Below are 25,577 nucleotides of genomic sequence, written 5' to 3'. Positions count from 1 at the left end.
TGTGGGGGGTGCTAGTGCAACGAGGTTGCAATCTCGCACGATAGATGCCCACTGGTCATTTGTCACTTGTCTTAAAATAGGACCGTATGATTTTGCTTGTCATACCGCCGTGGATGTGGATGGGAAAGCGGGGAATACTTTGCTAAGAAGGTCGTGACCGGATTAATGCGTACCCGGCAGGAGGTTTATGCGAATCTTGGAGAGGAGTTTCAGGGCGCCTGGATGATGTGTCCTATCAGCATGGAAGGAGGAACGAGTGATCACGTATATGCTATAAATGAGTGCGCAACGGAATGATGCGGGAGTAAACCACCTGATTAGACTGCTAGTAACTACTTACCTTATGTGATCGCATAAATTCCTTTTTTTTAGATTTTTTAAATTTTTTTTGGGTTTGCCATATGCCGCAACGAACGAGCACTACTAGATAATGAAAGTACCGTTGAGAGTGAAGACTCAACGTTCTGGATCGTCTTGTGCCATTGATAGATGAGAGACACGATTGGATGCGCGACCGCAAGAGTTCTGTGCATTCAAGGACCGTCTTGATCGGAGTAAAAATATCAAGGACATGCAACTCACTACACCGGGTTTGAGAAATCAAAGTCCCTGGGAAATGGACAGTGAAGTGCCCGTAAAACCAATTACCGCTGCACGTCAAGACTGACATCATGTGTAAACTGAGGCTGCGAGGCACATGGGGTAAGGCCAGATAAACCATATCAGTGACTCATAATAGTAGCATTTTGCGAAGTGTCTTCCATTACCTACGTCAACCTTATATTCGCAGGCGCATATATCACCCTGCGAGGTTACACGCCATTCTCACAAAAGAGCGTACCGAGTACACAATTCGGGATGACGGAAACGATGCGGGCTTATGAATAGCACATGTGAAGGTATCGAACCAGACAGAGCAAACACGGATGGTCGTAAAGCCTTCTAAAGAACATGCGTAGTTGAGCTGCGAAGAGATGCTGATGCGACTTACAGTATTCTTTGGTCGGGTCATCATATCACAGGCAACGGCGATTGGTGTGGAGGTTACTGCGGCGCTCCCTGGGACGTTTGCGAGCGCAGTGTTGGTGACGGCGAACGAAGATGCGAACAACAGCATTTTGGCTGTCAACAGATCGCTTAGTAAGCATGGTGTGCACGGAATGACTTGATGTATCGATACGTATACTGAGCCCAACGGTAAAACTGGCAAGCTTTTCTTCTATAACGATGAAGGATTTACTAACAGATGCCAGTATGTTGCGTATACTGTATCAGAAGATGGATGCTACTAGACCACGCTCTTTTGTTATCTAGATTTTCCCAAAACAGCAGATGGTCGTGTCTATCACCTTGGTATAAGAGCTGGAGAAGTCGCCAATCGCATTGTACGTCGTAACTCTGTTCTCCTTAATGTGGAAGGTCACTCACTACTTCTAGGTTACCGTGGGCTCGATATCTCGCGCCAATGGTATTGCATCGTTATTAGATCCTGTCCCGAAACCTTTCTCATTATACTCCGAGCGTGGCTTTCTAACTATTACTGGGCGATACAAAACTGTCCCATTGTCAATTATATGCATTGGCATGGGAGGGCCCAACGTCGATTTCTTTATTCGGGAAGTGAGGGAATGTATCGTCGGAGATATGCTTGTAATCAGGTCAGTGCGGTCAACTATCACAACCCCTACCCTGTACACCAAACTCACGCCCCATTTGCAAGGTTAGGATCATGTGGCTGTTTAACAGACTTACCAGTGGGCTCTCTAGTTGTTCCAAAGGCTAGTATAGCCGTGACAAGAAATCTGGATTTCGACTTTGTCGCTGGCAATTCTGTGAATACGAATACGGCATATCGGTTCAGTAAAGCTGTTAGTAGAGATCTAACTTCATCTAACTTATTGATACCCGCCATCTTACCCACCTTCTTCACAGGCATATGCTGACCCAGAACTTCATATCGGGGTACGGTAACGGGTGTACTGACCTATCGCTGCATTATCTGAATCGTTTGACAGCTCTGGAAAGCCCTTGAGGGCACACGCCCTGCCTCATCCCAGACCGCCATAGCTTCAGACGTTATGAATGCTTCTGCTGACAGGTCATATATTCAAAACTACTATCTGCCCCGCCTTTTCTAACTGTGTCGCAGTTTCTACTCTTCTCAAGGAAGACAGACCTCATTTCCGGATCATAACTATGACCTCATCGAGCGCTTGAAGGACACTGTGCCAGAGCTGGTTAGTCTTGAAGTACTAGTTTTTCTACATCATCCTCGGAACCACATAGAACTGATTCGAAACGCCCAAGATGGAAACGTTTTACATATTCCATCTCGCCTCCAGCTGGCATGGTCGCAGGATTCCTGCTCCTTCAATGCCACCTCCTTTAGCCACCGGTCCAGTTACCCCAGCAATTACCTCGCCTGCACCTCCCTCTGAACCTAGTATTCCCATTGAAGGGAGCGCTAAGGCAACAAACTCGAGAATAAGAGCTGCCGCTGTCCACATGGTGTTTGCGTCTCGCACATCGCAGGACTTCATCTCACCTATACAGGTATCCGAGATTGAAAAGTGGAGTGGGCGAGGTGTCTTGGAGGCGCTGCGCGCTTTCGACGTTCCTACCGATGTACGTTCGTTTCTTGGCTTTCACGATAGTATTTTAACCTGGAAACATTATAGAATTTACATCCTGAGAAAGGAACTGTATGGGCACTCCATTAGGTACACCAGGAGTATTGTACAATTTCTGAGAATCTAGTAACTCAACGCTTGTCCCGGCCTTTCAAGCACAATGTATCTATGGCCAGTCTCCTTCTAGTTATGACTGTGAGCAAGTAACATAAACGCAGAAGGAAATAAAAAGAGCTCTCTGGCGGGGAGTCGAACCCCGCTCTCCCGCGCCACTGAAAAGTGAAAGTGACAGGCGGGTGTACTATCCGATATACTACCAGAGATAATTTCTCAGCAGGATGCTTATAATAAAGAGACCATTGGATTGGACCTGACCAAATCTACAAATGAAAGACCGTCAACCGAGTTGGTGAATCGATCTCTGTACCTTTTAACTAGTACTCGTCATATGCGTCCTCGCCCATTTATATACTATCCCTTCAATGGCACAATAGCGACTTTTCCCACTTCTGTATCCCCCCGAATCTTCGCCCTCCTCTGCTACCTTCTCACACTAATCCCCTGGCAACCCTTCCACCACCTTCTCCTCGACTTTTCTCCGTACATCATGCGATCTGGCCTACCCTTCAGAAATCTGTACAGCTGATCCCACAGCCGCAGGCGTTTTAATTGCACCTGCACTAATAGCTCTACCTTTGTGCAGTAACTTGGCACGAGTCGAAGGCAGAACAGGCTTCTACAGGTCGTAATGGGAAGGGTGTCGTATAGCGTATTTGCGCTGACAGAGCTTCTAATAGACAAGTCGTGAGTACCGTTTTTGTCTTCACATTCTTATTCTCCCTCCCCCCCGTTGTAATGTTTCACGCTCTAGTTGGTTCTTTGAGCTCTTTCTACCTTCGAGGTGAGTTGGATCTGCTTATTGGCGCGCGGTGCGCTCTAATCTACTGGTTCACTCACCACTTAATCACGTTCAACGTGTGTGTATCCAGTTCATCGCCCTATTGCATCCCTGGCCTTCCATCTTCGCCCAGGGCGTGCCCGGCGTGCCCATTGAATTCGAAAACGGCGTCGATACTGACATCAATGGCCCTGGAAGTGGGTGAATTGGAGTACTTTGGATAGAAACCGAACAAGACCACAGGATGACAATCGCATACTATGGCTTCAGCCATGGTTTTTCCTTCCCACACGTGCCCTTGTATTGTCAATGAGATTTAAGTGTTCACGTTGTAGTCCTCATGGAATAATACCTGGTACCAGTATGCCCAATTGCCATTAGTATATCGCGCACCCATTTCAAACCCACCTGGATGATCTCAATCTCCTTCTTCCACTTCACTGCATTTCCGTCAATTCCCTCTTATTCATCTTTTCCAACTGTAGTGCGCTTGAGGACTTCTGATAGAAACAGTGCTACGGTCGAAGCAGGAGGTAATGAGGAGTGTGGTACGTGAATTTGATGGTGTGTGCGTCACAATGAATCTGTTTAACGTCGACGACTACCTGTTTCAACACCTGCTTTGTGTTTTCGCGCAGACTCAACGTGGACATCGACATGAGATGATTGTCAGTGCTACTTAGTATGATGCCGCGGCAGAACCCGGAGACGCTGACACCACGACTATGAGTGATCGAGTGAGCCAAAATGCCTCCTAAGTATAACGCTCGTCAGCTGTCTGTCTTCTCTGCAGGCATCCCATTCGATTCCCACTCGATCCGCATGATCCACGGTCGTTGATGAACTACCATGTCGTCTGACTGTCTAACGTGACCTTTACGCGACCTGTTCGTATTAATAGATCCCGAAAATGGACGACCATTTAATCACTTAAATACCGTTATTCTCTTTTCTCTTTCTAGAGCGACACCCCTCAACAATGGCACGTTTTGCGCTCTGGACAGGCTTACATCTGTTCGCATGTCCACTGCTTGCAGCAGCACGCGACCCATCCATCCTCCAACGCGGTCTCGCTACAAATGGCCTACTCGCCTCAAGCGGTTCCTACTCCGGGAACGTAGCAAACTGCCCAGGTAAGTATCAGTGATTCCTCCACCTCTCGTACTCACTCATTCGCATCCACCAGGGTACACGCTCGGGTCACTTGTTGAGTCTGACACGGGCCTCACAGCTCAGCTCGCCCTCGCAGGTACCGCTTGTAATGCGTTCGGACAGGACATCCAAAATCTCACTATTCAAGTGACCTATGAAACTGAGTCTAGGTATTGCCCATTTCTCCCTTTCTTGTATATATGCTCTTCTGACCATGCTCACAGACTTCATGTCAACATCTTCGACACTTCCAACCTCCAGTTCACTATCCCATCCTCCGTCATCTCCCGCCCAGACCCTCCTTCCACTTCCTATGTCAACAGTTCAGACCTGGTGTTTAATTACGACGCTTCGCCATTTGCATTTTGGATAACCCGTCGTTCTCTCCCCGATGCATTCCCCCTCTTCGACACTCGTCAATCATCCCTGCCTGCCACGCCTATTCCCCCATTCATGCCGGGTGACAATAGCACTGCACTGGATGGGTTCCCACTGGTGTTCGAGGACCAATACCTCCAGGTCCGTCCCTGCCTTTTTTGTTCCACTAACACGCGTGCTAACTGACCCACCCCCAGCTAACTTCCTCCCTCCCATATGGCACCAACATCTACGGTCTCGGCGAAGTGATCGCCTCCAGCGGATTCAGACGCGACATTGGCACAGGTGGCGGCGTCGGGACCCTCCAAACCATGTGGGACAGAGATGACCCAGACCCTATCGACGAAAACATGTACGGCTCACATCCCATCTACCTCGAGCACCGCTACAATGAAACCACCGGAAAGTCGTCCTCGCACGGGGTGATGCTCTTCAGCTCTTCCGGTGCCGACATCCTCCTCTCGACCCCGCAGTCAGAGAAGAATGTGTCATTGATCGAGTATAGACTGGTGGGAGGGGTACTTGATTTTTATTTCTTTGCAGGACCGAGTCCGACGGAGGTGATCGCGCAGTATTCGGCTGTGACGGGTCTTGCGAATTGGCAACCTGCGTGGGGTTTCGGGTTTCATCTATGTCGGTGAGTCTTTTTTCGTTCGATTTGTTGAGTTGAAGGTTGGGAGGTGTTGGAGTGGATTGCGAGGGATGGAGGACAAAAGATGGGGATGGGCGGATGGAAATAGTACATGAAATGCTGATGCTGACGCGATATATACCACAGATGGGGTTATCACAACATCAGTATCACACGAGACCAGGTGCTAAGGATGAGAGAAGCCAATATTCCACTCGAGAGTGCGTACCTTACGTTCTTCCCTCTCACAACTTCGCTTTTCCACACTTTTCCTACCCAATCACTTACTCTGACCTCGTGCATACAGCCCAATGGAACGACATCGACCTTTACCACGCTTATCGTGACTTTACTTCCGACCCTGTCAGTTTCCCAGGGGACGAGATGAGGGAGTTTATTGAGGAACTCGTGAGTGGTCTTTCTCTTCATTTTTCCCCTTCGTTTTGGTAAGGGGTGGTCTGAGTGGGCATTCTGAGGGGTTTTGTTTTTGTTTTGTATGTGCTGAGTGATTGAGTGGATTATGCTCTTGATACTAGTGTTCTTCATGTTTTCGAGGAATTTGTTTTATATCATAACGCTGACCTTTCTCAAATTTTGTTACCCCGTAAACCTTTCAAATATAGGCGTCGAATAACCAGCACTGTGAGTCACACTTTTCGTATCGAACTGATTATTTTGATGTTGATGATGGACGACGTCACATAGATATTCCTATAGTAGATGCGGGCGTGGCGATTTTGAATAATGCAACAGACGTTGTACGTTCCTCCTCTCCATTTTCCCACCCGTCCCCTCCGTCTTCTTCCCCTTTGTTTCTAGCTAACACAACCCAACTGATGATTTTCACATCTAGTATTATCCCTACTCCCGAGGCTCCGAACTGTGAGTTTAAATGTGCTATGTCGACGCCCTTTGGTGTGGAAGTTGCGAGGTTGTCCTGCGAATACTGATATGTCTTGGATGATGGCATGTAGGGATGTGTTCGTCAAGAACCCGGACGGGTCGGAGTATATTGGGCAGGTGTGGCCTGGGTATACGGTACGCCTCCGTCTCCTTTGGTTTTTCGTGCTTTGTTTATGTGAAATAACTGACTTTTTTTCTCGATCACTCGATCACACGACCATTGGCATCCTCTCACTTTCCCTCGTTCAATTTTCACAACAACACATACTCTAAATGCCCAAATCAATTATACGCCTAATCCTCGCTTGTTAACCCTACCACACATACTCGCCAGGTCTTTGGAGATTGGTTCGCGAACAACACCCAGCAGTGGTGGTCCGAGGCACTTCGCAACTGGAGCAACTATGGAATTGAATTCTCGGGGATATGGCTTGATATGAACGAGGTTAGCTCGTTTTGTAATGGTTCTTGGTGAGTTTTCTCTTTTGTTTTCTTTGTCTTGCTTTTCGTTCGGGCAAGATGGGACTGGGGTATGCGAAGAAGAAAATGAAGTGCCAAACTGACGTGTTGCTCTTGATTAGCGGGACGGGCGCGAACACAGCAGACACTGGCGTACCTATTGAAATCCCAGGACAGCCTGGTAATCTCGTCACTGGTTATCCTGAGTGGTGAGTGAGCGCGTTCACTACATTGTTTCTCGTTTACACACTAAGAGTCTCCCATCCCAACTCACCTCTATTGGGTTATAAAACCGCAAAAATCACAAAAGCTACAACTCCACGCTCTCAGGCCCGAGTGGTAACATGACTATTAACGGGACATTGACGTATGCCTGTGGTATAGCTGGTGCCGAAGGTGCTCTTGCCAAGCGTGGGATTGGCGCTGGTGAGGAAACAGGTGTGAACCTCAACGACCCGCCCTACGCAATTCACAACAGTAAGTTCCTCATCCTTATCCTCGCACCTCGAACTCAAGGGCATAATGAATACAACAGGCTTTGGCCCCTTGTGGGTGAAGACTCTCGCTACAAACGCGACGCATGCGGGTGGCTATGTTGAGCTTGACGTGCATAATATGTGGGGGATGATGGAGGAGAAGGCGACGCATGCAGCTGTGTCGGAGATCCGTGCTGGGGAACGACCATTCTTGATCTCGCGCTCGACGTTCCCATCGTCTGGGCGGTGGTCGGGCCATTGGGTGAGTTGCCAGTTCTATTTTCCTCGGGCGTTGAATGTTTGAGTGACTGACGACTTATGATTCAAATCAAATCAAATTGATTGTTGTTCAAAGCTCGGAGACAATTTTAGCAAGTGGCAATATATGTACTATAACATCCAGGGTGTCCTGCAGTTCCAGATCTACCAAATCCCGTTTGTAGGCGCAGATACTTGTGGATTCCGTGCGTCTTCATTTTTATTACTTATCCCACCCCCATCATGTTTCTTGTACTGAGAAGATGCTGAAAATGCATTATTTTTCTGTGCAGAGGATAACACAGACGAAGAACTCTGCAACCGATGGATGCAGATGTCAGCGTTTGTGCCATTCTATAGAAACCATAATACGCTTGGAGCGTTATCGCAGGAGCCTTACCGCTGGCCTAGCGTGGCAAATGCATCCCGAATTGCTATTGCGGCACGTTACTCGATGTTACCATACTGGGTGAGTCTCCTTCACTACTAGCTGCCAGTCCATGCTCACAATCCGTCTAATCATACTATTTATGTGTAGTTGACGCTGTTCGCCAACGTATCCACGATCGGGACTCCACCCGTCAGAGCCCTGTTCTATGAATTCCCTGACGAGCCGGAGCTCTTTGAGGTGGACAGGCAGTTCATGGTAGGCCCTGATATTCTTGTCACCCCCGTCTTGACACCCAATGCTACTACAGTGGATGGTACGTTGATTTCATTCCCTTATTTGTGCTGGCTTTGCTGATCACAAATCATGGCAGGAATCTTCCCTGGCCGTGGAACTGTCGTGTGGAGAGACTGGTGGACGCATGATGTGGTGAACGCGACTGTGGGCGGGAACACCACTCTCTCTGCACCGCTGAGTCACATCAATGTCCACATCCGCGACCACTCAGCCCTCCTCCTCCACGCCGAGCCTGCTTACACGATCGCAGAAACGCGCGCAGGCCCCTATGCGCTCCTCATTTCACTTGACACCGCTGGCACCGCGTTCGGAAACGCCTACGTTGACGATGGTATCAGCTCGCCGCCTGGTCCAAGCACAGTCTTGACGTTCACGGTTGCAAATGGAGAGCTGAATGTGAAGAGTGAGGGTGCGTGGGCGATTGAGCAGATGTTAGAGGAGATTACTGTGCTTGGGGTGCAAGCAAAGCCGACGGAGGTGACGTTGGGTGGGGCACCTGTTGAAGGGTGGACGTATGACGAGGGCCAGGAAGGATTGACTTTTTCTAATATTAGCGTGGATTTGAATGAGAGTTCGATGTTGGCGTGGAAGTGAGGAGCAAGTGTAACTGGTTGGATTTTTTAGTCGATCTATAGTGCTATACAATGTTTTCTAGCTCATTTCTTTGCTTTCTTCTCACTTTTAACGATTTAAAAAGGATGATGCAATACTAGTACCAGTAATTGTTTCTTGCTTTTGAATGGGACTACAACTTCCATCGAAGAGGATAGTATCTTAAATAGTGAGATCAGCGAGCCTCAGATAGGCAGCACCTCAAAACCAGTGAGCACTATTCATATAATCTGTGAGGACCATACCCTGCTAGTGGGATATGGTCGATAAGCACTAACCATGCCAGATGATTTGTGTGGACCATACCATATAGCAGGGATATGGTCGGTGTGAACTATCCCAAGAAGTATAATCATTAATAGTGGAAAAGGGGGGCTTGTTTTTAGCATTGGTGCTCCATCTGTGACAGAGAAAGTCAAAGAGAGCACAGAGACAAATGTCTTTGTTGGAATGTTAATACACTAACATTATAGTTACAATACTATCAGATATTCACATATGTGACTCCCTTTCCCTCCTTTATATATACAAGATTTTGTACTTTTTTCCCCCTTCAGTTGATTCCAATCTACTGAAGGGGTATGTTATTTCAGTCTTCTACTATGATAACAGTAACTTATTTATTTCTATTACAGTACTGATAGAACCTAGTTTCAATAGATTATGAGCCCTAGTCTGTTGGAGTACAAGCGAGGACAGGCCACTTGCCACTTTAAGCCATGGACAAATAGGAACTATGGAACCATTGTACAAATGCATGTATGTCTCAGCTTCAAAGCCGGACAATTGATTATGTACGCTGTTGCTTTGGCCAAGTAACAGGTTATAAGGTGCTCGAGCACAGAGACTTGCTTCAGACCTTTCTACAATTCAGTCACCCCCAAAACATAAGCATTTAGCTTCAACTATCTGTGTAAATGTATAAAGCTAAGAGCTTGTTTTTCCTGGTATCATCCCAAGTGCTCCAGCAAGGATGGGATCATCCCAGAAGTGGGATAATACCACCCTTCTGGGATTTTCCCATGGTATCAGACCATTTGTTATGGTGGGATAATCCCAGACATTTGCCACATGTCACATGGTGTCAGGGGGGCTTTACTGCAAAAATAGTTCCTGCATAAATGTAGCCAACATCAATACATTATCAATAGTACTAATAGCCATGAAGCAGAATACAATACTACCTGCTTTCATCATTTATAACATATATACAAATTTCAAATGGTGTTTACTCTCAATTGAACCTTAATTTGTCCAGCTTCTAGTGTAATATCATATACTATAGATTGATGGAGGAGACTTTGACCAAAGGTTAGTGTAACTAATTGTGACATATAACCATTTACAAATTAACCTGATTTAATTCAGTTGATTAGGAGATAATTCAACCATATCTCTTTTCCTTAACTGACTATATAACTTTGTCATTCCTACTTATCATATAATTTACTGCATATCACAAAGTAGATTTATCTACCCTGGATTTCTATCAATGTTACTTAAAATGGCTTATAGTCAAAGGAATACAAGATGTTTGACAATACCAAGCATATACATCTGCAGGATTACAATACCTCTCATTCAGGCTCATCCAACTTTAAATAATGTAACACTCTTGCAACCAGGCAAAGATATGTCACAAATCCATTTAATGTGCTGATCCAAAAGATATGATATTTTTTTGAATTGTGCAGCTTTATCCAAGTGCCTGAACTGAAAAATGCACAAAGATACCAGTCCGAGTAAGTACTACATATTCATTATCCTTCCCTCTGCTGCATCATTGTCAAAGGCAGAACATGTCTTGCATGAGACAAATTGCTGGCTCTTTGTGGCAGCCCAGCATCCACAAGCCAACACCCATTTTATCCACTATATGTCCCCACGCATACAATTGATTATAAATTTTTGTGAAAACAAAAATGGCTGAAAGGTGTGCTCTGCATGCTTATGCAATTTCATGTGACTTGGGATGAACCTACGTGAGGGCTACTCTGAATCACTGTCCCAGTTCAACCTTAGGTTCATCCAGGTCCTACCATAACATAATAGTTGGTTTACAAACAAAATACTGCAACATGTAAAAAATGGAAACTGCTGGAAAAGGACAATAATATTTTAAGCTGCTGGGAACTTACCTATGATTATATGTTACAGAATAACCTTAGTGCATTTCAGGAGTATTTTCCCCTGTCATGCTGAGTCACCAGCAGCCTAAGCATGCTATTCGATAATTCTGTTCCTGTTGTGGGATCTCCCTGTCCTATTCTGACTCAGGGTGATCTTGTCCCCTGCTTGGATTTGTCTGTGATGTAGTGAGATGATCCTATGTAATTTGGAGATTTTTCTAGATCAGATTGAACTGGAATGATCCCATCTCTTTCCAAGACTTTCCTTGGCTGGTTTGGGATGATGCTTTACCCTTCAGGCATTGGTCCATATCAAATTGTGATGATCCCATCCCATTTGGTATTTGTCCACATTTAACTGGGATCATCCCCTTTTTTGCTGGGATTTTCCCAGATTGGTTTGAGATGACCCTATCCCCCCTTGGTATTTGTCCATGTTGAACTGAGATTTTCCCAGATTGATTTGGGATCATCCCATCCTCTTTTGGTATTTGTCCATGTTGAGCTGGGATCATCCCATCTCTGGCTGGGATTTTCCCAGAGTAGATTGGGATCATCCCATCCTCTTTTGGTATCTGTCCATGTTGAGCTGGGATTGTCCCATCTCATTTGGTATTTGTCCATGTTTAACTGGGATCATCCTATCTCTTGTTGGGATTTTCCCAGATTGGTTTGGGATCATCCCATCCTCTTTTGGTATCTGTCCATGTTGAGCTGGGATTGTCCCATCTCATTTGGTATTTGTCCATGTTTAACTGGGATCATCCTATCTCTTGTTGGGATTTTCCCAGATTGGTTTGGGATCATCCCATCCTCTTTTGGTATTAGTCCATGTTGAGCTGGGATCATCCCATCTTATTTAGTATTTGTCCATGCTTAACTGGGATCATCCCATCCTTTGGTGGGATTTTCCCAGATTGGTTTGGGATCATCCCGTCCTCTTTTGGTATTTGTCCATGTTGAGCTGGGATCATCCCATCTCTGGCTGGGATTTTCCCAGAGTGGATTGGGATCATCCCATCCTCTTTGGTATTTGTCCATGTTAAGCTGGGATCATCCCATCCTATTTTGGTATTTGTCCATGTTCAACTGGTATCATCCCATCTCTTACTGGGATTTTCCCAGATTCAATTGGGATCATCCCATCCTATTTTGGTATTTGTCCATGTTAAACTGGTATCATCCCATCTCTTGCTGGGATTTTCCCAGATTCAATTGGGATCATCCCATCTCTTACTGGGATTTTCCCAGATTCAATTGGGATCATCCCATCCTCTTTTGGTATTTGTCCATGTTAAACTGGTATCATCCCATCTCTTGCTGGGATTTTCCCAGATTCAATTGGGATCATCCCATCCTCTTTTGGTATTTGTCCATGCTTAACTGGGATCATCCCATCTCTTGCTGGGATTTTCCCATATTGGTTTGGGATCATCCCATCTCATTTGGTATTTGTCCATGCTTAACTGGGATTTTCCCAGATTGGTTTGGGATCATCCCAGATTGGCTTGGGATTATCCCATCCTCTTGTGGTATTTGTCCACATTGAGCTGGGATCATCCCATCCCTTTATGGTATTTGTCCATATTGAACTGGGATGATCCCACCCCCTTCTGGTATTTGTCCATGTGAGAAGTGGGTAACCCCATGTTACGTGGGGACATGTACAGATTTAACTGGGATGATCACACCCTATTTCAGGGATTTGTCCAGATCAGTGTGGGATGATCCTCAGTAAAAAAAATCAAAAGTTGGGCAATGTCAATGGTCAGAATCAGTTTTGAAGGAAATTACCTGAGTTCTACATATTGCCATAAAAATGATAATCCAAAAAGAGTGGTGTGAGACAGCATCACTATCATATGAGAGACAGAGAATGTTGGCAGAAACCTTACTTGGCATGAAAAAATATTTTCCGGATTCATTTCAATTTCTCAAGAATCTAAAAAAAGAATACCTTTACAGCACTCAGATTCTTTGTGGACTTAGATACTGTACTATACACAGTCAGCATATAGGCACCAGTCACCCCTTAGACCTTCAGCTGGTAGCTCCCAGAAATGGCACAACTCAAGGTATTAAATACCTAAGCAGTGCCTAATTAATCCTCACACTCAAGTCATCTAGTGTAGGAGTATCAAAATGGAGATCTTGTGTATTATACTGTACATAGCAAGCATCCCCCTCTCCCCATAGACCTTCAGCCAGCAGCCCCCAGGAACCACTCTCAGAGAATGTACAATATAAGGTATCAAATACCTTGGTAGTGCCACAAAAGTGGTAAATTCATGTTTTTGCAAGAACATGACTTTATGTTTCTTTTTACTATGTTTTACTTTCTACAAGGTCAGGATTTTCCTCACAGAATATGCCAGATCTAGTGTAAATCTAATATTCGATGTCCTTCTGCAGATTACTTTGTTGTCACAGCATTTGTGTTGTGTTTCCTAGTTTTTACTTCAGTTAAGGGTATAATAAACCTTGCAAAAAAGCAGAACTCACATATCACATCTATCAGCAAGGACAACAGCATCTTTCTAGTGTATGGTTCCTGCAATTGATTATATCTAGAAATTGATAATGTTCCACATTTAAAAAAAAGGGAATGCTTCTCCCCAAATTTGCAGTAAGCTACAATGAGGAACTTGTAACTCATATATTTCAAAATAGTCTTGATTATATTGGGCTAAAGTACCATTATTCAGGTGGAAAAGACTGGAAATATCTTCACTAGTTGGCCCAGCATTCTCACATGTTAGTATTAGCACCAATCCCCCTGATACCATGTGACATGTGACAGGTTATTGGGATTATCCCATCTGAGGGATAATCCCACTATGGTACATGGTCTGATACCATGGGAAAATCCCAGAAGGGTGGTATTATTCCGCTTCTGGGATGATCCCATCCTTGCTGGAGCACTTGGGATGATACCAGGAAAAACAAGCTCTTAGCTTTATACATTTACACAGATAGTTGAAGCTAAATGCTTATGTTTTGAAGGTGACTGAAGTGCCTTTCTACACAGTCTGAATGTTACAATACACAATTTTCAGACCTTTAAATTTCATTCTCCACTTTAACTTTCTTTCGTAGTTTTCACACACCGTGCCATGCGGCACTTGTTACGATCTCTATTGGACATTTAAGGACTACTCATTTCTTTTTACTCATTGGTTATACCATCAGACCGATGACTCATTTCCTTCACGTACACTTCTGTTCCTCTCGCATTCACAGTACCTATTATAGTACTTAGTCCTCAACAGACGGACCTGCCCTAGATAGGACCTAACTCCTATCACCGATTCCTTTCTATTATAAATACCATGTAACAGCAGTAGTATACTCCAATATGATTCTACGCAGTTTACGCTTACAAAGCTAGACTCCTAAGATCAGACTTCTACTCAGAAGAAGGCCAACTCCCGTTGGAAAACCTCCACTCAGAACCACGTTCTCAGACTTGTCTTCGGATAAGTCTCTTTACAAATCTCGACGAACCCTCAGACTTTGTTAAGCACTTTGTGCGTAACAAAAGAATCATAGAAGTCCCACCTATTTAGGTTTGGGAAGAAAAAGTCAACAAGACGTCGCAATGACCAACAACCAGATCCCAGAGAGCAAGAGGAAGCTCAGACAACCCACAAACAGCAACCCCACCAATGTCATCCCGACAAGAAAGGATAGCAGCACCACCTCCCTTTCCACAACCAGACGTAACCCAACTCCACACCAGAGAACAAGCAGACACTTTCTACGAAGCCAGAACACATTGGCTACAGTACTACGCAGGAAGCCACCCACAGCTACTGCCCACAACACAACACGATCCCCCAGTAACCGTAGAAAACCTCTACGATGAGAACGACTTTGAAGAGTTTGCAGCAAGCGGTGACCCGATACCACCTCCCACTCCACAGATACTCCCCGCTGCACCTGCTCCATCCCATATCCCACCACCACGCACCATGTCTAACGCTGCAGCCCCCAAACCCACGATGATCGGGAAAATTGATGACTTCGATGGAACCCCAGATAAAGCCCAAAGGTGGATATTGTCCACCGATCTACACTTTGATATCAACAACACCATCTACAACTCCGACAAGAAAAAGGTATATGTGGCCCTCAGCTACATGAAGGATGGCAACGCCACCTCATGGAGCAAAGCCAAGATGACCAAATACAAAGAGAAGAACACCTACCCCACATGGGCAGACTTCATGAAAACCTTCACAACCAGTTTCAGAATGGCAAACGTCAAAGGAACGGCCTTGGCTGCCTTGATGAAAATGAAGATGGAACAAGGAGAAAATACAGTAGCGTTTAACTCAAGGTTCATGCTAGATGCTGGGAAGAGCGGCATCAACAACGAAGCCATGATCATGGTTTATCAAAAGGCTATCCGACCACCCCTCCTTCGTGGGGCACTCACCGGAAAGGAACTACTCACCATCGAAGACTAGATGAGCACAGTGGCAAACCTATACGCCAACTGGATCAGTGCCAACGCTATCTTGGAAGGAACGTGGGGCGCCAGAAACAAAGAAAGACAGAATGACAGAAACCGCAAAAGTGGACCATCCACCAGCACCAGAAGATTAACCAAAGATGAAGAAGAATCAAGGAGGAAAGAAGGAAGATGCTTTATATGTAACGAGAAAGGACACATAGGAAGGAATTGTAAGAACAAAGGAAAAACTCCTGAAAGAAAGGTACGTCAAACCGAAACGGAAGATGACACCAAAACAGTGGTAAAAGAAGACAGGGTCCAAAACATCATGAGGATGTGGAGGGAGTTAGGAGAAGATCAAAGAACAGAGGCAATGAAAGAATTAGAAGATGAGGGTTTTTGAAACGACGGACTACCCCGATGTTAGTACCGTCAAAAATGGCAACTGTAACAATAGCAACAATCAATGCCAACTCTTTACGAATTGATTGCTCGTTGAAACAGAAAACCATCGGAACCAAAGCCCTGATAGATTCAGGAGCTACAGACGACTTCATGGACACAAAATTCGCCATCAGACACCGACTCCCCCTCCAAAAACTCCCAACTCCTACGACATGTAAAAATGTTGACGGAACCACGAACAAAAACAGAAAAATTACACATTGCACCTATCAGAGGATAGATGCAGGAGGACAAAACAGGTTCACAAAGTTCCTATTGACCGGACTAGACGGAGAAGACGTATTACTGGGATTTCCCTGGTTACGAAAAGTCAATCCTGTCATTAACTGGAAAGACAAAGAATTACCAAACTCGGACAAACACTCCATCAGGATAAACCAAACAACCACGGAAACAAAAATCAGGACAACCGCAGTAAACGAAGACGTGTACAAAACTATTCATAGATACGTATCCGACCAAACACCCTATCCTCGAACCACGATTTGATTAAAGGTCAACTCGGCAATGGAACACGCGCAAATACACGGAGAAAAGAAGGAGCATAACCTCCCGGATGAATATAAAGGGTATTCGGACGTCTTTGACAAAAAGAAGTCGGAAAGACTCCCCAAGCGACGGGAATATGATCATGCAATCAACATGAAACCAGAATTTGTACCAACAGATTGCAAATTGTACCCATTGGCACCAAAGGAAGACGAAGCATTAACAGAATTTTTCGGAAAACTACAGAAAGGGATACATCAGGCCGAGCAAGTCGCCACAGGTGTCCCCCTTCTTCTTCATCGGCAAAAAGGATGGATCACTCCGACCGTGCCAAGGTTACAGAAAACTGAATGCATATACCGTGAAAGACCCCTATCCACTACCCCTGATACCCGACCTCATCAAAAAATTGAAAGGAGCCACCATCTTTACAAAACTAGATCTACGTTGGGGATGCAATAACGTAAGGATAAAAGAAGGAGACAAATGGAAAGCTGCGTTTAAAACCAGCAAAGGAGTGTTCGAACCAACGGTCATGTTCTTCGGCATGTGCAATTCACCGGCAACATTCCAAAGGCTGATGAACAACAAATTCAAAGACTACATTGATGAAGGCGGGATGATCATATACATGGACGACATCCTCATCTTTGACACCAACATTGAAAGACTCCGACTCCGAACAAAACAGGTTCTACGAAGACTACGCGATAACGACCTATTCCTAAAACTAGAAAAATGCACCTTCGAAGCAAAAACCATCGAATACTTGGGAATGATTGTTTCCCACAATCAGGTATCAATGAATCCAGCCAAACTTGCTGGAATCCGGGATTGGCCAATCCCGAAAGACACCAAAGGCGTAAGGAAGTTTTTAGGTTATGGAAACTTCTACAGGAAGTTTATCGGTCATTACTCTGACCTTGCTAGACCCTTGAATGCCTTACTAGAAAAGGATAGGAAGTAGAACTGGACCCAAATTGAAGACAATACTTTCAAATTGATGAAACAAAAATTCCTCGAATCCCCCGTAACACAAATTCCCGACTCCTCAAAACCGTCAAAGATTGCTGCAGATGCCAGCAAACACGCCACAGAAGCTGTATTAATGCAACCCGATGACCAAGGACAATGGCACCCATGTGCATTTTTCTCCAAAACTCTATCCCCCGCTGAAAAGAACTACCAGATCTACGACAAAGAGTTATTAGCGGTAATGAGAGCTTTAAAAGAGTGGAAACACTTACTTTTGGGAAGCCCCCACACGATCCAAATCCTGACAGATCACAAGAACCTGACGTACTGGCAAGAAGCCAGGAAACTCACACCACAACAAAGAAGATGGCAGCTGGAACTGTCACAATACAATTACACCTTGGAGCACGTACCAGGAACCCACATGGTGGTACCCGACGCACTCTCAAGAAGACCTGATTTATACGTCGAAACAGAAGGAGATGACGATGACACACCAATGATACCCGCCTCAGCGTTCCTGTATCACACACAAACAATTAAAAACACAGTCGAGCAAGCCATGCTCACAAATGATAATTATCCAGGAAGAATGAAGAAAGACGATTGGAGAAAAGAAGAAGGACAGTTCTTTTATCAGAATAAATTACTGATTGACGAAGTAGAAGAACAAAGGATGATCATCAAAGATCACCACAATTCCCTGTCCGCAGGACACCCAGTAAGGCTCAAAACCTACCAGTTGATCAAAAAGACCTATTGGTGGCCAGGAATGATAAAACAAGTGGAAGAATACGTGAAAGGATGCACAACTTGTCAACAAGCGAAAGTAAACACACATCCCACCACCTTACCATTAATCCCAAACCAGACCCCAAAAACCACCGAACCGATGAAGTACCTATCCGTAGACTTCATAACTGATTTACCAGAATCTTCAGGATACGACAGTATAATGGTCGTGGTAGACCAAGGACTTAGTAAGGGGGTAATCCTCTCACCTTGTCATAAAACCATTGACGCACTCAAAACTGCACGAATCTTTCACAATTCCATCTTCAAACAATTCGGATTGCACAATAAACTCATATCCGACAGGGGACCACAGTTCGCCTCTGAAGTATCCAAAGAACTCCACAAACTCCTGAACATTGAAACCGCACTCTCCTCTGCGTATCATCCCCAGACGGATGGACAAACAGAATGATCCAATCAAGAACTGGAGATCTACCTCCGCATATTTTGCCAGAACCAACTGCACAGCTGGGCAAAATACCTTACAACCGCCAAATTCTGTCACAACCAAAGACCACACTCCACAAACAACCAATCACCATTCTACCTCCTCATGGGATATGAACCCCGAGGAATCCCGACTAAACACAGATCCACGAATATCCGAACTGCTTAGGGCAAGGGAAAACGCCCTAAAAGCACACGAACTCGCGAGAAGCAAGATGATGAAATGAAACAACGGAAAGTTCACGCAATTCTCCGAAGGACAAAAGGTGTGGTTAGAGAACACCAACCTGCGAGAAAAAGCTACCGAATACAAGAAGTTCAACATGAAACGCATCGGACCTTTTCGCATCCAAGAAAAGATTTCCCCGGTGAACTACCGACTATCCCTGCCTCCCCATTGGAGGATACACAATGTTTTCCACGCATCCCTTCTCATGCCATATACGGAAACCAACACTCACAGCCCGAACTTTATCCGACCACCACCTGACCTGGTCAACAAAGAAGAGGAATATGAAGTAGAAAGTATTCTCAGACACAAACCCTGGAAACGAGGGCGCCGCTACCTGATAAAATGGTGCCATTACCCTCATTCCGAAAACTCATGGGAACCGGAAGAACATTTAACCAATGTTGCGGAGATACTGGAAGCCTATAAGAAGGACCACAAGCTGCGTTGAAGAGACAATCACCCCACTACCAACAATCCTCTGTCTCTCAACACAAAACATGTCTACTTCTAACTCCACCGGCTTCCCTATCACCACCTACTCAATACCCGGTGACGCCAACTTGCTAGCCAACGAACGAGTGTCTTTTGCCCATGGGCAACAACACAACCAAGCCGACGTCACTGACGCCATAGAATTAATCCATAGACTCAATACATTCGTTGGAAAGCGAGCATTCGCGGCTCAACAGTCAGGACTTGAGTATCTGTCGGGCACTCCGGATGGAAAAGTTAGTTTTGGAATCTTAGGAATGACGCTTGAGGATGAGCTCCTTGAATGGGCAGATGGACTCGGCAAGGGAATATTTGGAATCAGGCGGGAGGACATTGCTAAATGAAGCTCGCACGTGGATAGAGCGAGGCGGTTGTACGAGTACTCCTCCACCCGGTTTGTCCCTCCGGTCCCTGTCACACCCAGACCAGACCAGTGTTACCCCAGAGCACACTTACCACATCATCACCCGTCGACCTACGCCCATCCCGTCGGGGGAAAAATATATTCCCACCGTCCCAACCAGCCCTATCTCACAAGAGGCTCCAGACTCTGGCCGGTCGTTCGTACAACGAAATCCGGGCCTTCTTCTACGATCAGCAGGCTGCTGAAATGAAGGCTCAGGGAAAAGAGTTCGGAGCTTAGGTCACTTGGGTGCCTTCGCTCCTATGAACAATGAAGTAAACCACAACAAGGTGGCCCCTGCTCCGGGGTGTTGCACGAGCAATAAAGGAAAGACGGGGATGGCTCCCCAATTTGTAAATAGATTTCTAAATTTGTTATCTGAAGTATGTACTTGTATAAAAACTTGTAACTGTAATATTTATGATACTACCACTGCACCAGCGTCTCCCTTGGAGCGTGGCCCCGGCGAGACAAACACTAGGGTGCTTGATTCTGGTAAAAATAAAATAGAAAAACATGTAACTTTTGATACCTCTTCTTCTTCGTTGGAGCCACCCTTTCCCGAAATCCCAAGGCGTGTGTTGATGCACACATATTTATTCCAAAAGGAGATCCGTTTAGACGTTGGTGTGGAAAACCTTGCCCGGGGCATAGTACACCCAACCAGTGCACTGCTTGATTCAGGCGCTAACGGAATCTTCATAGATCAGGTCTGGGCGGAGCAAATTGGACTCCCCCTTGTAAAATTAGATATGTCTATTCCCGTCTATAACATTGACGGTACACTTAACGTGGGTGGCTGCATTATATACAAGTGTTCTTTTGTAGTTGAGTACCAAGGACACAGAGAACAAGTCACCGCTGAGGCTACCCAACTAGGGAAGATTAATTTAATCTTAGGCTGGACCTGGCTATTAAAACACAACCCTGGGATCAACTGGCAGACAGGGGTTGCCACACTGTCACATTGCCCTCAGGAGTGTAATGACTTGGGTAAGCCAAGTTGTGTCTGTCAAACTGAGCGTGATGAAAGGATAAATGCTGGTCACTTTTATGCCAACCTCAGATCTTTAGAAAAAATTGACAATGAAAACAATGAGGTAAAACCCGAGGAAGAGATTAAGAGGCTGGTACCTCCAGAGTACCATGACTTCTGGAAAGTCTTTTCAAAACACAAATCAGAGTGCTTCCCAGAGGCTAAGCCTTGGGACCATGCTATAGATTTGAAGGACACTTTCAAACCTAGAAAGGGACACATGATTCCCCTCTCTGCTCCAGAAAGAGATGAGGTTTCAAGTTTCATAGATGAACAGCTTAGGAAGGGTTACATCAGACCTTCCAAGAGCCCTATGATGTCCCCAGTGTTCTTCATTCCTACAAAGGATGGTAATAAGTGCATGATTATGGACTATCGTTACTTGAATGAGTACACGGTTAAAAATGCATATCCACTGCCTTTGATCAGTCAGCTAGTAGATAAATTAGCTGGCATCACAATCTTGACAAAGATGGATCTCAGATGGGGGTATAATAATGTACGAATCAAAGAAAAAGATGCTTGGAAGGCCATGTTCACATGCCACTGAGGATCCTTCAAACCCCTCGTTATGTTCTTTGGGTTGACCAATTCACTGGCAACCTTCCAGAGCATGATGAATGAGATCTTTGCAGATATGGAAAACTGTGTCATCATTTACATTGACGATCTATTGATATTTACAAAGCCGGATGATGAGACTGAGCACAACAGGATTGTGCAACAAGTCCTTTGACACTTACAGGAATGGGACTTATTCATCAAACCCAAAAAATGTAACTTTAAAGTGAAGGAAGTTGACCTCCTCGATATGATAATTGGCCAGAACGGAATCAGGATGGATCCTGAGAAAGTTCAAGCTATATTGGACTGGCCAGAACCTACTCGTGTCAAAGGAGTTAGGGCCTTCCTGGGCTTAGATAATTTCTACCGAAGGTTTATTGAAAACTTCGCAAATATAAGGAGACCGTTGAACGATCTCACAAAAAAGGACATTGTCTGGCACTGGGGTGCCAAAGAACAAGAAGCTTTTGATTGTTACGATAACACAATTTTCGGACCTTTCCTTCTTTTTCATTCTCCACTTTAACCTTGTACACTTTAGCTTTCACACATGGTGCCACGCGGCACTTCCCCTTTTGTTCAAACTCCTCTTTCTCGCGCCGCTGTTGATGATGAGAACTGCTGTTAGAAAACCACACACAAAAAACAAACTAACACACAATCCTCCCAGATTCCCATGGAACTTGTTTATGGGCTTTGCCTCCTAGAACAGTGGAGTGGTCTGGTTGTTCGTGGGGTGGTACGTATAAAGATCCTTCAAAGTAAAACCCAGAGGTGTATGAGTGTGGGTTTTGAGGAGGAGGGATAGTTGAATTTATAGAAGATAGGGGCTTAGTGACGAGTATAGATGAGCACTACCTTGCTAATTGTAGCACAAGGTAGGTTTGAGAACGACGAGGATGACGAGGTGACGAGGTTCCCAGTGATAGCAGGCTCCTGACGCACAAACTGTAGTACTCAGAAGGACTCTAATCGAAAGGGATAACAATGACTTCAAAAGTGGGAAGTGACGATGACAGCAATTAACAGTGGTAGCAGTGGGAAGTATTGTGACCACACTGGATCACAAGTAGTAGTGAGTAGTGAACCTGAGATTAGAGAAGAAGTCTGGATTTGAGTTCTTGTCTTTTTTTTACAAGGTAAAATACAGGGGTTTATATAGTAAAAGAAAAGTAGGCTATGCACGGTATAGCTGTGCAAAAAGAATGAGAAAGAACATGAAGGAAGGAATGTACGCTGACGGATCCTGCGTAGGTAGTACAGGATAAGATTGTCAAAAAAAGGAAAAGAAAGGGATAGAACAATGAATGCTGTGAGTAATGTCACAGGTTTGTACAGCCATAAAGTAAAGTCCAATAGCAAAAAGAGAGCAGGAAAATCATGATGTCATGGGAAGATGCAGTAAAAAAAGGGCAAGGCAAAACACTATCAGTATTAACACAGTTCCTTTATTGTCAGTCAGGCATTCTAAAAAATATGTGTCCATAAAAATGATTCAAAAATCAAAAATAATCGCACTGTAAATGAATGTTCTGCTGAAGAAAAAGAAACTGGAGCCACCAGTCCACCACCTAGTCCAAATCCGACAGTTCCATGGCCTTACCAATGGACTGGTTGTGTTGGACCACCTGATCAAACGAGGGAGGGAGAGGAGTAGTTCCAATTTGGAACAAGTGAGTCCCAGGCAGCGTGTGGTAGGTGTAGCTGTAGCGAAGACGATGGACAAAAGATAAGTGTACCCAAGTGAATGGGACAGCGATGAACATGGGCAACGCAAGGGGATGAACCTTCTCCAGCTCAAAAACTACCCACCCACGCTCCAACCAGGCAAGACGAACGACCGATGTTTTGATAGTATATGATGGCAGATCGACGTCATGAAGATGGACCTGTTGCCCTATTTGGACCAGCCGCCAGGGCTTTGCTGATATCAGCAGTGGCACGTGGTAGTCAATGGATCGGCGACGGAAGCGGATAGGAAGTGGTGACATCAGAAATGGTGGGGGTGCAAATAAGATGAGGAGGAGGAGGGTGGAGGTGACGAAAAAGTGGATTAGAATGGGGATCCAGAAACGACCGTCAGGTGAGAATAAAAAGGAGAGGAAGGGGCCCATGGTGGGGCTAGGCAAAGGAAGGGGAGTAAGGGAAACGACAAAAGCGAGGGCGCAATGCAATGTGTAGCCAGTGGCAACACGAAAATTTGCCGAAATGCCGAAACGCGGAAAGTACCAAATGGAAAAGCAAAGGTGAGCGTGACTGGATTGCCTAATAGAGGTGGTGCTGATCAGCCACAAGTTCGAAACAGGCAATATTAATTACTATTCCACGTGGCACTGTGCCTGTGTGGCGCAAAGGTGAGTCTTTTTGAATATTCGCTTCGTTATTGACACCTGTCCATGCTACCAATCAACTTTGGTGCATGACACCGATGAAATATTTGCCATTCAGGAGTGCATGGGAGAGATTGGAGAAGAGCGAAGGCCATGAGTTTGGTATCAACTCCTAGTTTCATTCCGGAGAGGTGTGAATCAATTGTCCAGATTTTTGCAATGTGGTCCTGGATAGGTGATATCCCATCCCAGGACAATTTGGTGAGTTGCTGGAATGAATAGAAGGCCAAGGCAATGTTGGACGTCTGATGGAGTGAAACAAGTTTATCAAATAACTCCTTAGAGCTGGTGAGGTCTCCAGTCCTCATTAGGAGGGCATCAGAGATGTGGTCCTGGATGATTTCATGTGCCTTCTCATCCTTAAGTATCCAGGTGATTTCAGGATCCTCAGAGGAGGTGGGCTTTCCTGGTGAGGGCTCAAGCTCCTCTCCAGTAACAACTCAGAGAACTTTTTCCCAACATAGCTTTGAGATGATCTGGAGTTTCTATATCTGGAAATTGTTGGGTCCAGTGAGAACTGGACATGCAGATGTATTGTGTGCTGTGGTCATGGCTCCAAGGTTGCCGTTTCAAATGAGAATTATTTCCTGTGTAGCTTTTGCGCCACCAGGGCTCATAACCTAATAAATCTAAGTGAAACTCAGCCGCTGCCTAAGAGGCTATAGAAACGACTTTATTATTTACCTAAGTGAAACTACAACAGATGTTAGTTTAAGGTGATCTCTAATAAATGTAATGTGACATACCTCAGCCGCTGCCTAAGAGGCTATTGAAACAACTGAGGTATTCCTATACTAAACCCCCTACTACTTATAGTTGGAGGTGCTACTCACTACAGTATAATGACTCCATGGAGTGGTGGCTATGCTCCATGGAGAACAATGGCTGCTTTAGCAGAGACCGGGTTTATCTGGTTTTGTCAGGGTTGCAAACGACTGATACAGATGATATACTGGACATCAAATCTGGTAATAATTCTTAATCAATGGTTTTGGATTGAGCCTCAATGGAACATGGACTGAGTGCATTAACAAACTGGGGCACAGCTTAACCCGCACTGAGTGCGGCTGAACGTCTATGTACCCCCGGTTGTGTAGTGACAGAATCGTAAGTGGTCAAATTCTGCATGAATTTCAAGCTCCGCGCGCCTAGAATCTGGAATTGAGATTAACTTTTTAGGAGTTTATCACCATACACGCAACTTGGGTTGATATAACTGATTTATGTGGGTAGTAAAAATCATCCTCTCTTCGCCTAGCACCACTCAACACTCAAACAGTGGGTTATCTTCGTAATTAGCTGTATTTGTAGGTGATTACGTCCTGCCTTTGGGTTCACAGCGCTACGCAACGAACATTGCGGTTCGCTGATGATCATACACTCAAGATCGCAATGATATCCCCGGTGGCCTCAGGGAAAATGAAAATGCTTCCATTACATGCACTCCCGAGCTAACCAAAATATGTGTCATTGTTGATTAATTATGAGCAGCTCTACAACAATATAATGATTCAAGTCTTGCCTCTATCAAGACCGACATAGCGCGATAGACCTTTGGTCGGGCTTTAAACGAAGATTATCTCTTTGGGAAAAGATCAGAATTTACACTGCATGAACTACCG

At 45.1% G+C, this 25,577-nt stretch overlaps 4 protein-coding genes across 4 annotated transcripts; 2 read left to right on the top strand and 2 right to left on the bottom strand.

Annotated features, from left to right (window-relative positions):
• Nucleotides 1–1,186: 1,186 nt before the first annotated feature.
• On the top strand, nucleotides 1,187–2,814 carry SERLADRAFT_478056 (uncharacterized protein; the record flags this gene model as incomplete). The annotated part of the gene is made up of 9 exons (XM_007323150.1): nucleotides 1,187–1,252; nucleotides 1,315–1,385; nucleotides 1,438–1,658; nucleotides 1,721–1,868; nucleotides 1,933–1,962; nucleotides 2,016–2,098; nucleotides 2,150–2,249; nucleotides 2,308–2,625; nucleotides 2,679–2,814. The coding sequence occupies 9 exons, from the start codon at nucleotides 1,228–1,230 to the stop codon at nucleotides 2,718–2,720; spliced, it is 1,038 nt and encodes a 345-aa protein (XP_007323212.1).
• A 1,693-nt stretch (nucleotides 2,815–4,507) lies between these two features.
• On the top strand, nucleotides 4,508–9,122 carry SERLADRAFT_453109 (glycoside hydrolase family 31 protein; the record flags this gene model as incomplete). Its single annotated transcript, XM_007323149.1, has 19 exons — nucleotides 4,508–4,661; nucleotides 4,715–4,850; nucleotides 4,905–5,199; nucleotides 5,256–5,695; nucleotides 5,837–5,910; nucleotides 5,997–6,097; nucleotides 6,313–6,331; nucleotides 6,395–6,447; nucleotides 6,543–6,571; nucleotides 6,664–6,727; nucleotides 6,927–7,063; nucleotides 7,174–7,260; nucleotides 7,362–7,528; nucleotides 7,587–7,789; nucleotides 7,883–7,991; nucleotides 8,079–8,254; nucleotides 8,324–8,489; nucleotides 8,547–8,917; nucleotides 8,939–9,122. 19 exons carry the CDS (start codon nucleotides 4,508–4,510, stop codon nucleotides 9,062–9,064), a joined length of 2,907 nt encoding a protein of 968 aa, XP_007323211.1.
• Nucleotides 9,123–19,824: 10,702 nt separating this feature from the next.
• SERLADRAFT_400868 (uncharacterized protein) lies at nucleotides 19,825–20,047 on the bottom strand (the record flags this gene model as incomplete). Its single annotated transcript, XM_007323148.1, has 2 exons — nucleotides 19,825–20,013; nucleotides 20,038–20,047. Coding segments are annotated over 2 exons (199 nt in total), but the record flags the coding sequence as incomplete, so codon positions are not given.
• A 3,898-nt stretch (nucleotides 20,048–23,945) lies between these two features.
• SERLADRAFT_442598 (uncharacterized protein) lies at nucleotides 23,946–24,480 on the bottom strand (the record flags this gene model as incomplete). Its single annotated transcript, XM_007323147.1, has 2 exons — nucleotides 23,946–24,361; nucleotides 24,405–24,480. The coding sequence occupies 2 exons, from the start codon at nucleotides 24,478–24,480 to the stop codon at nucleotides 23,946–23,948; spliced, it is 492 nt and encodes a 163-aa protein (XP_007323209.1).
• Nucleotides 24,481–25,577: the final 1,097 nt, after the last annotated feature.

This window comes from Serpula lacrymans (genome assembly GCF_000218685.1).
Source record: "Serpula lacrymans var. lacrymans S7.9 unplaced genomic scaffold SERLAscaffold_15, whole genome shotgun sequence".
In the NCBI taxonomy this organism is placed as follows: domain Eukaryota; kingdom Fungi; phylum Basidiomycota; class Agaricomycetes; order Boletales; family Serpulaceae; genus Serpula; species Serpula lacrymans.
Note: the sequence above shows the minus strand (reverse complement) of the source record. Positions and strands in the feature narration are given on the sequence as shown.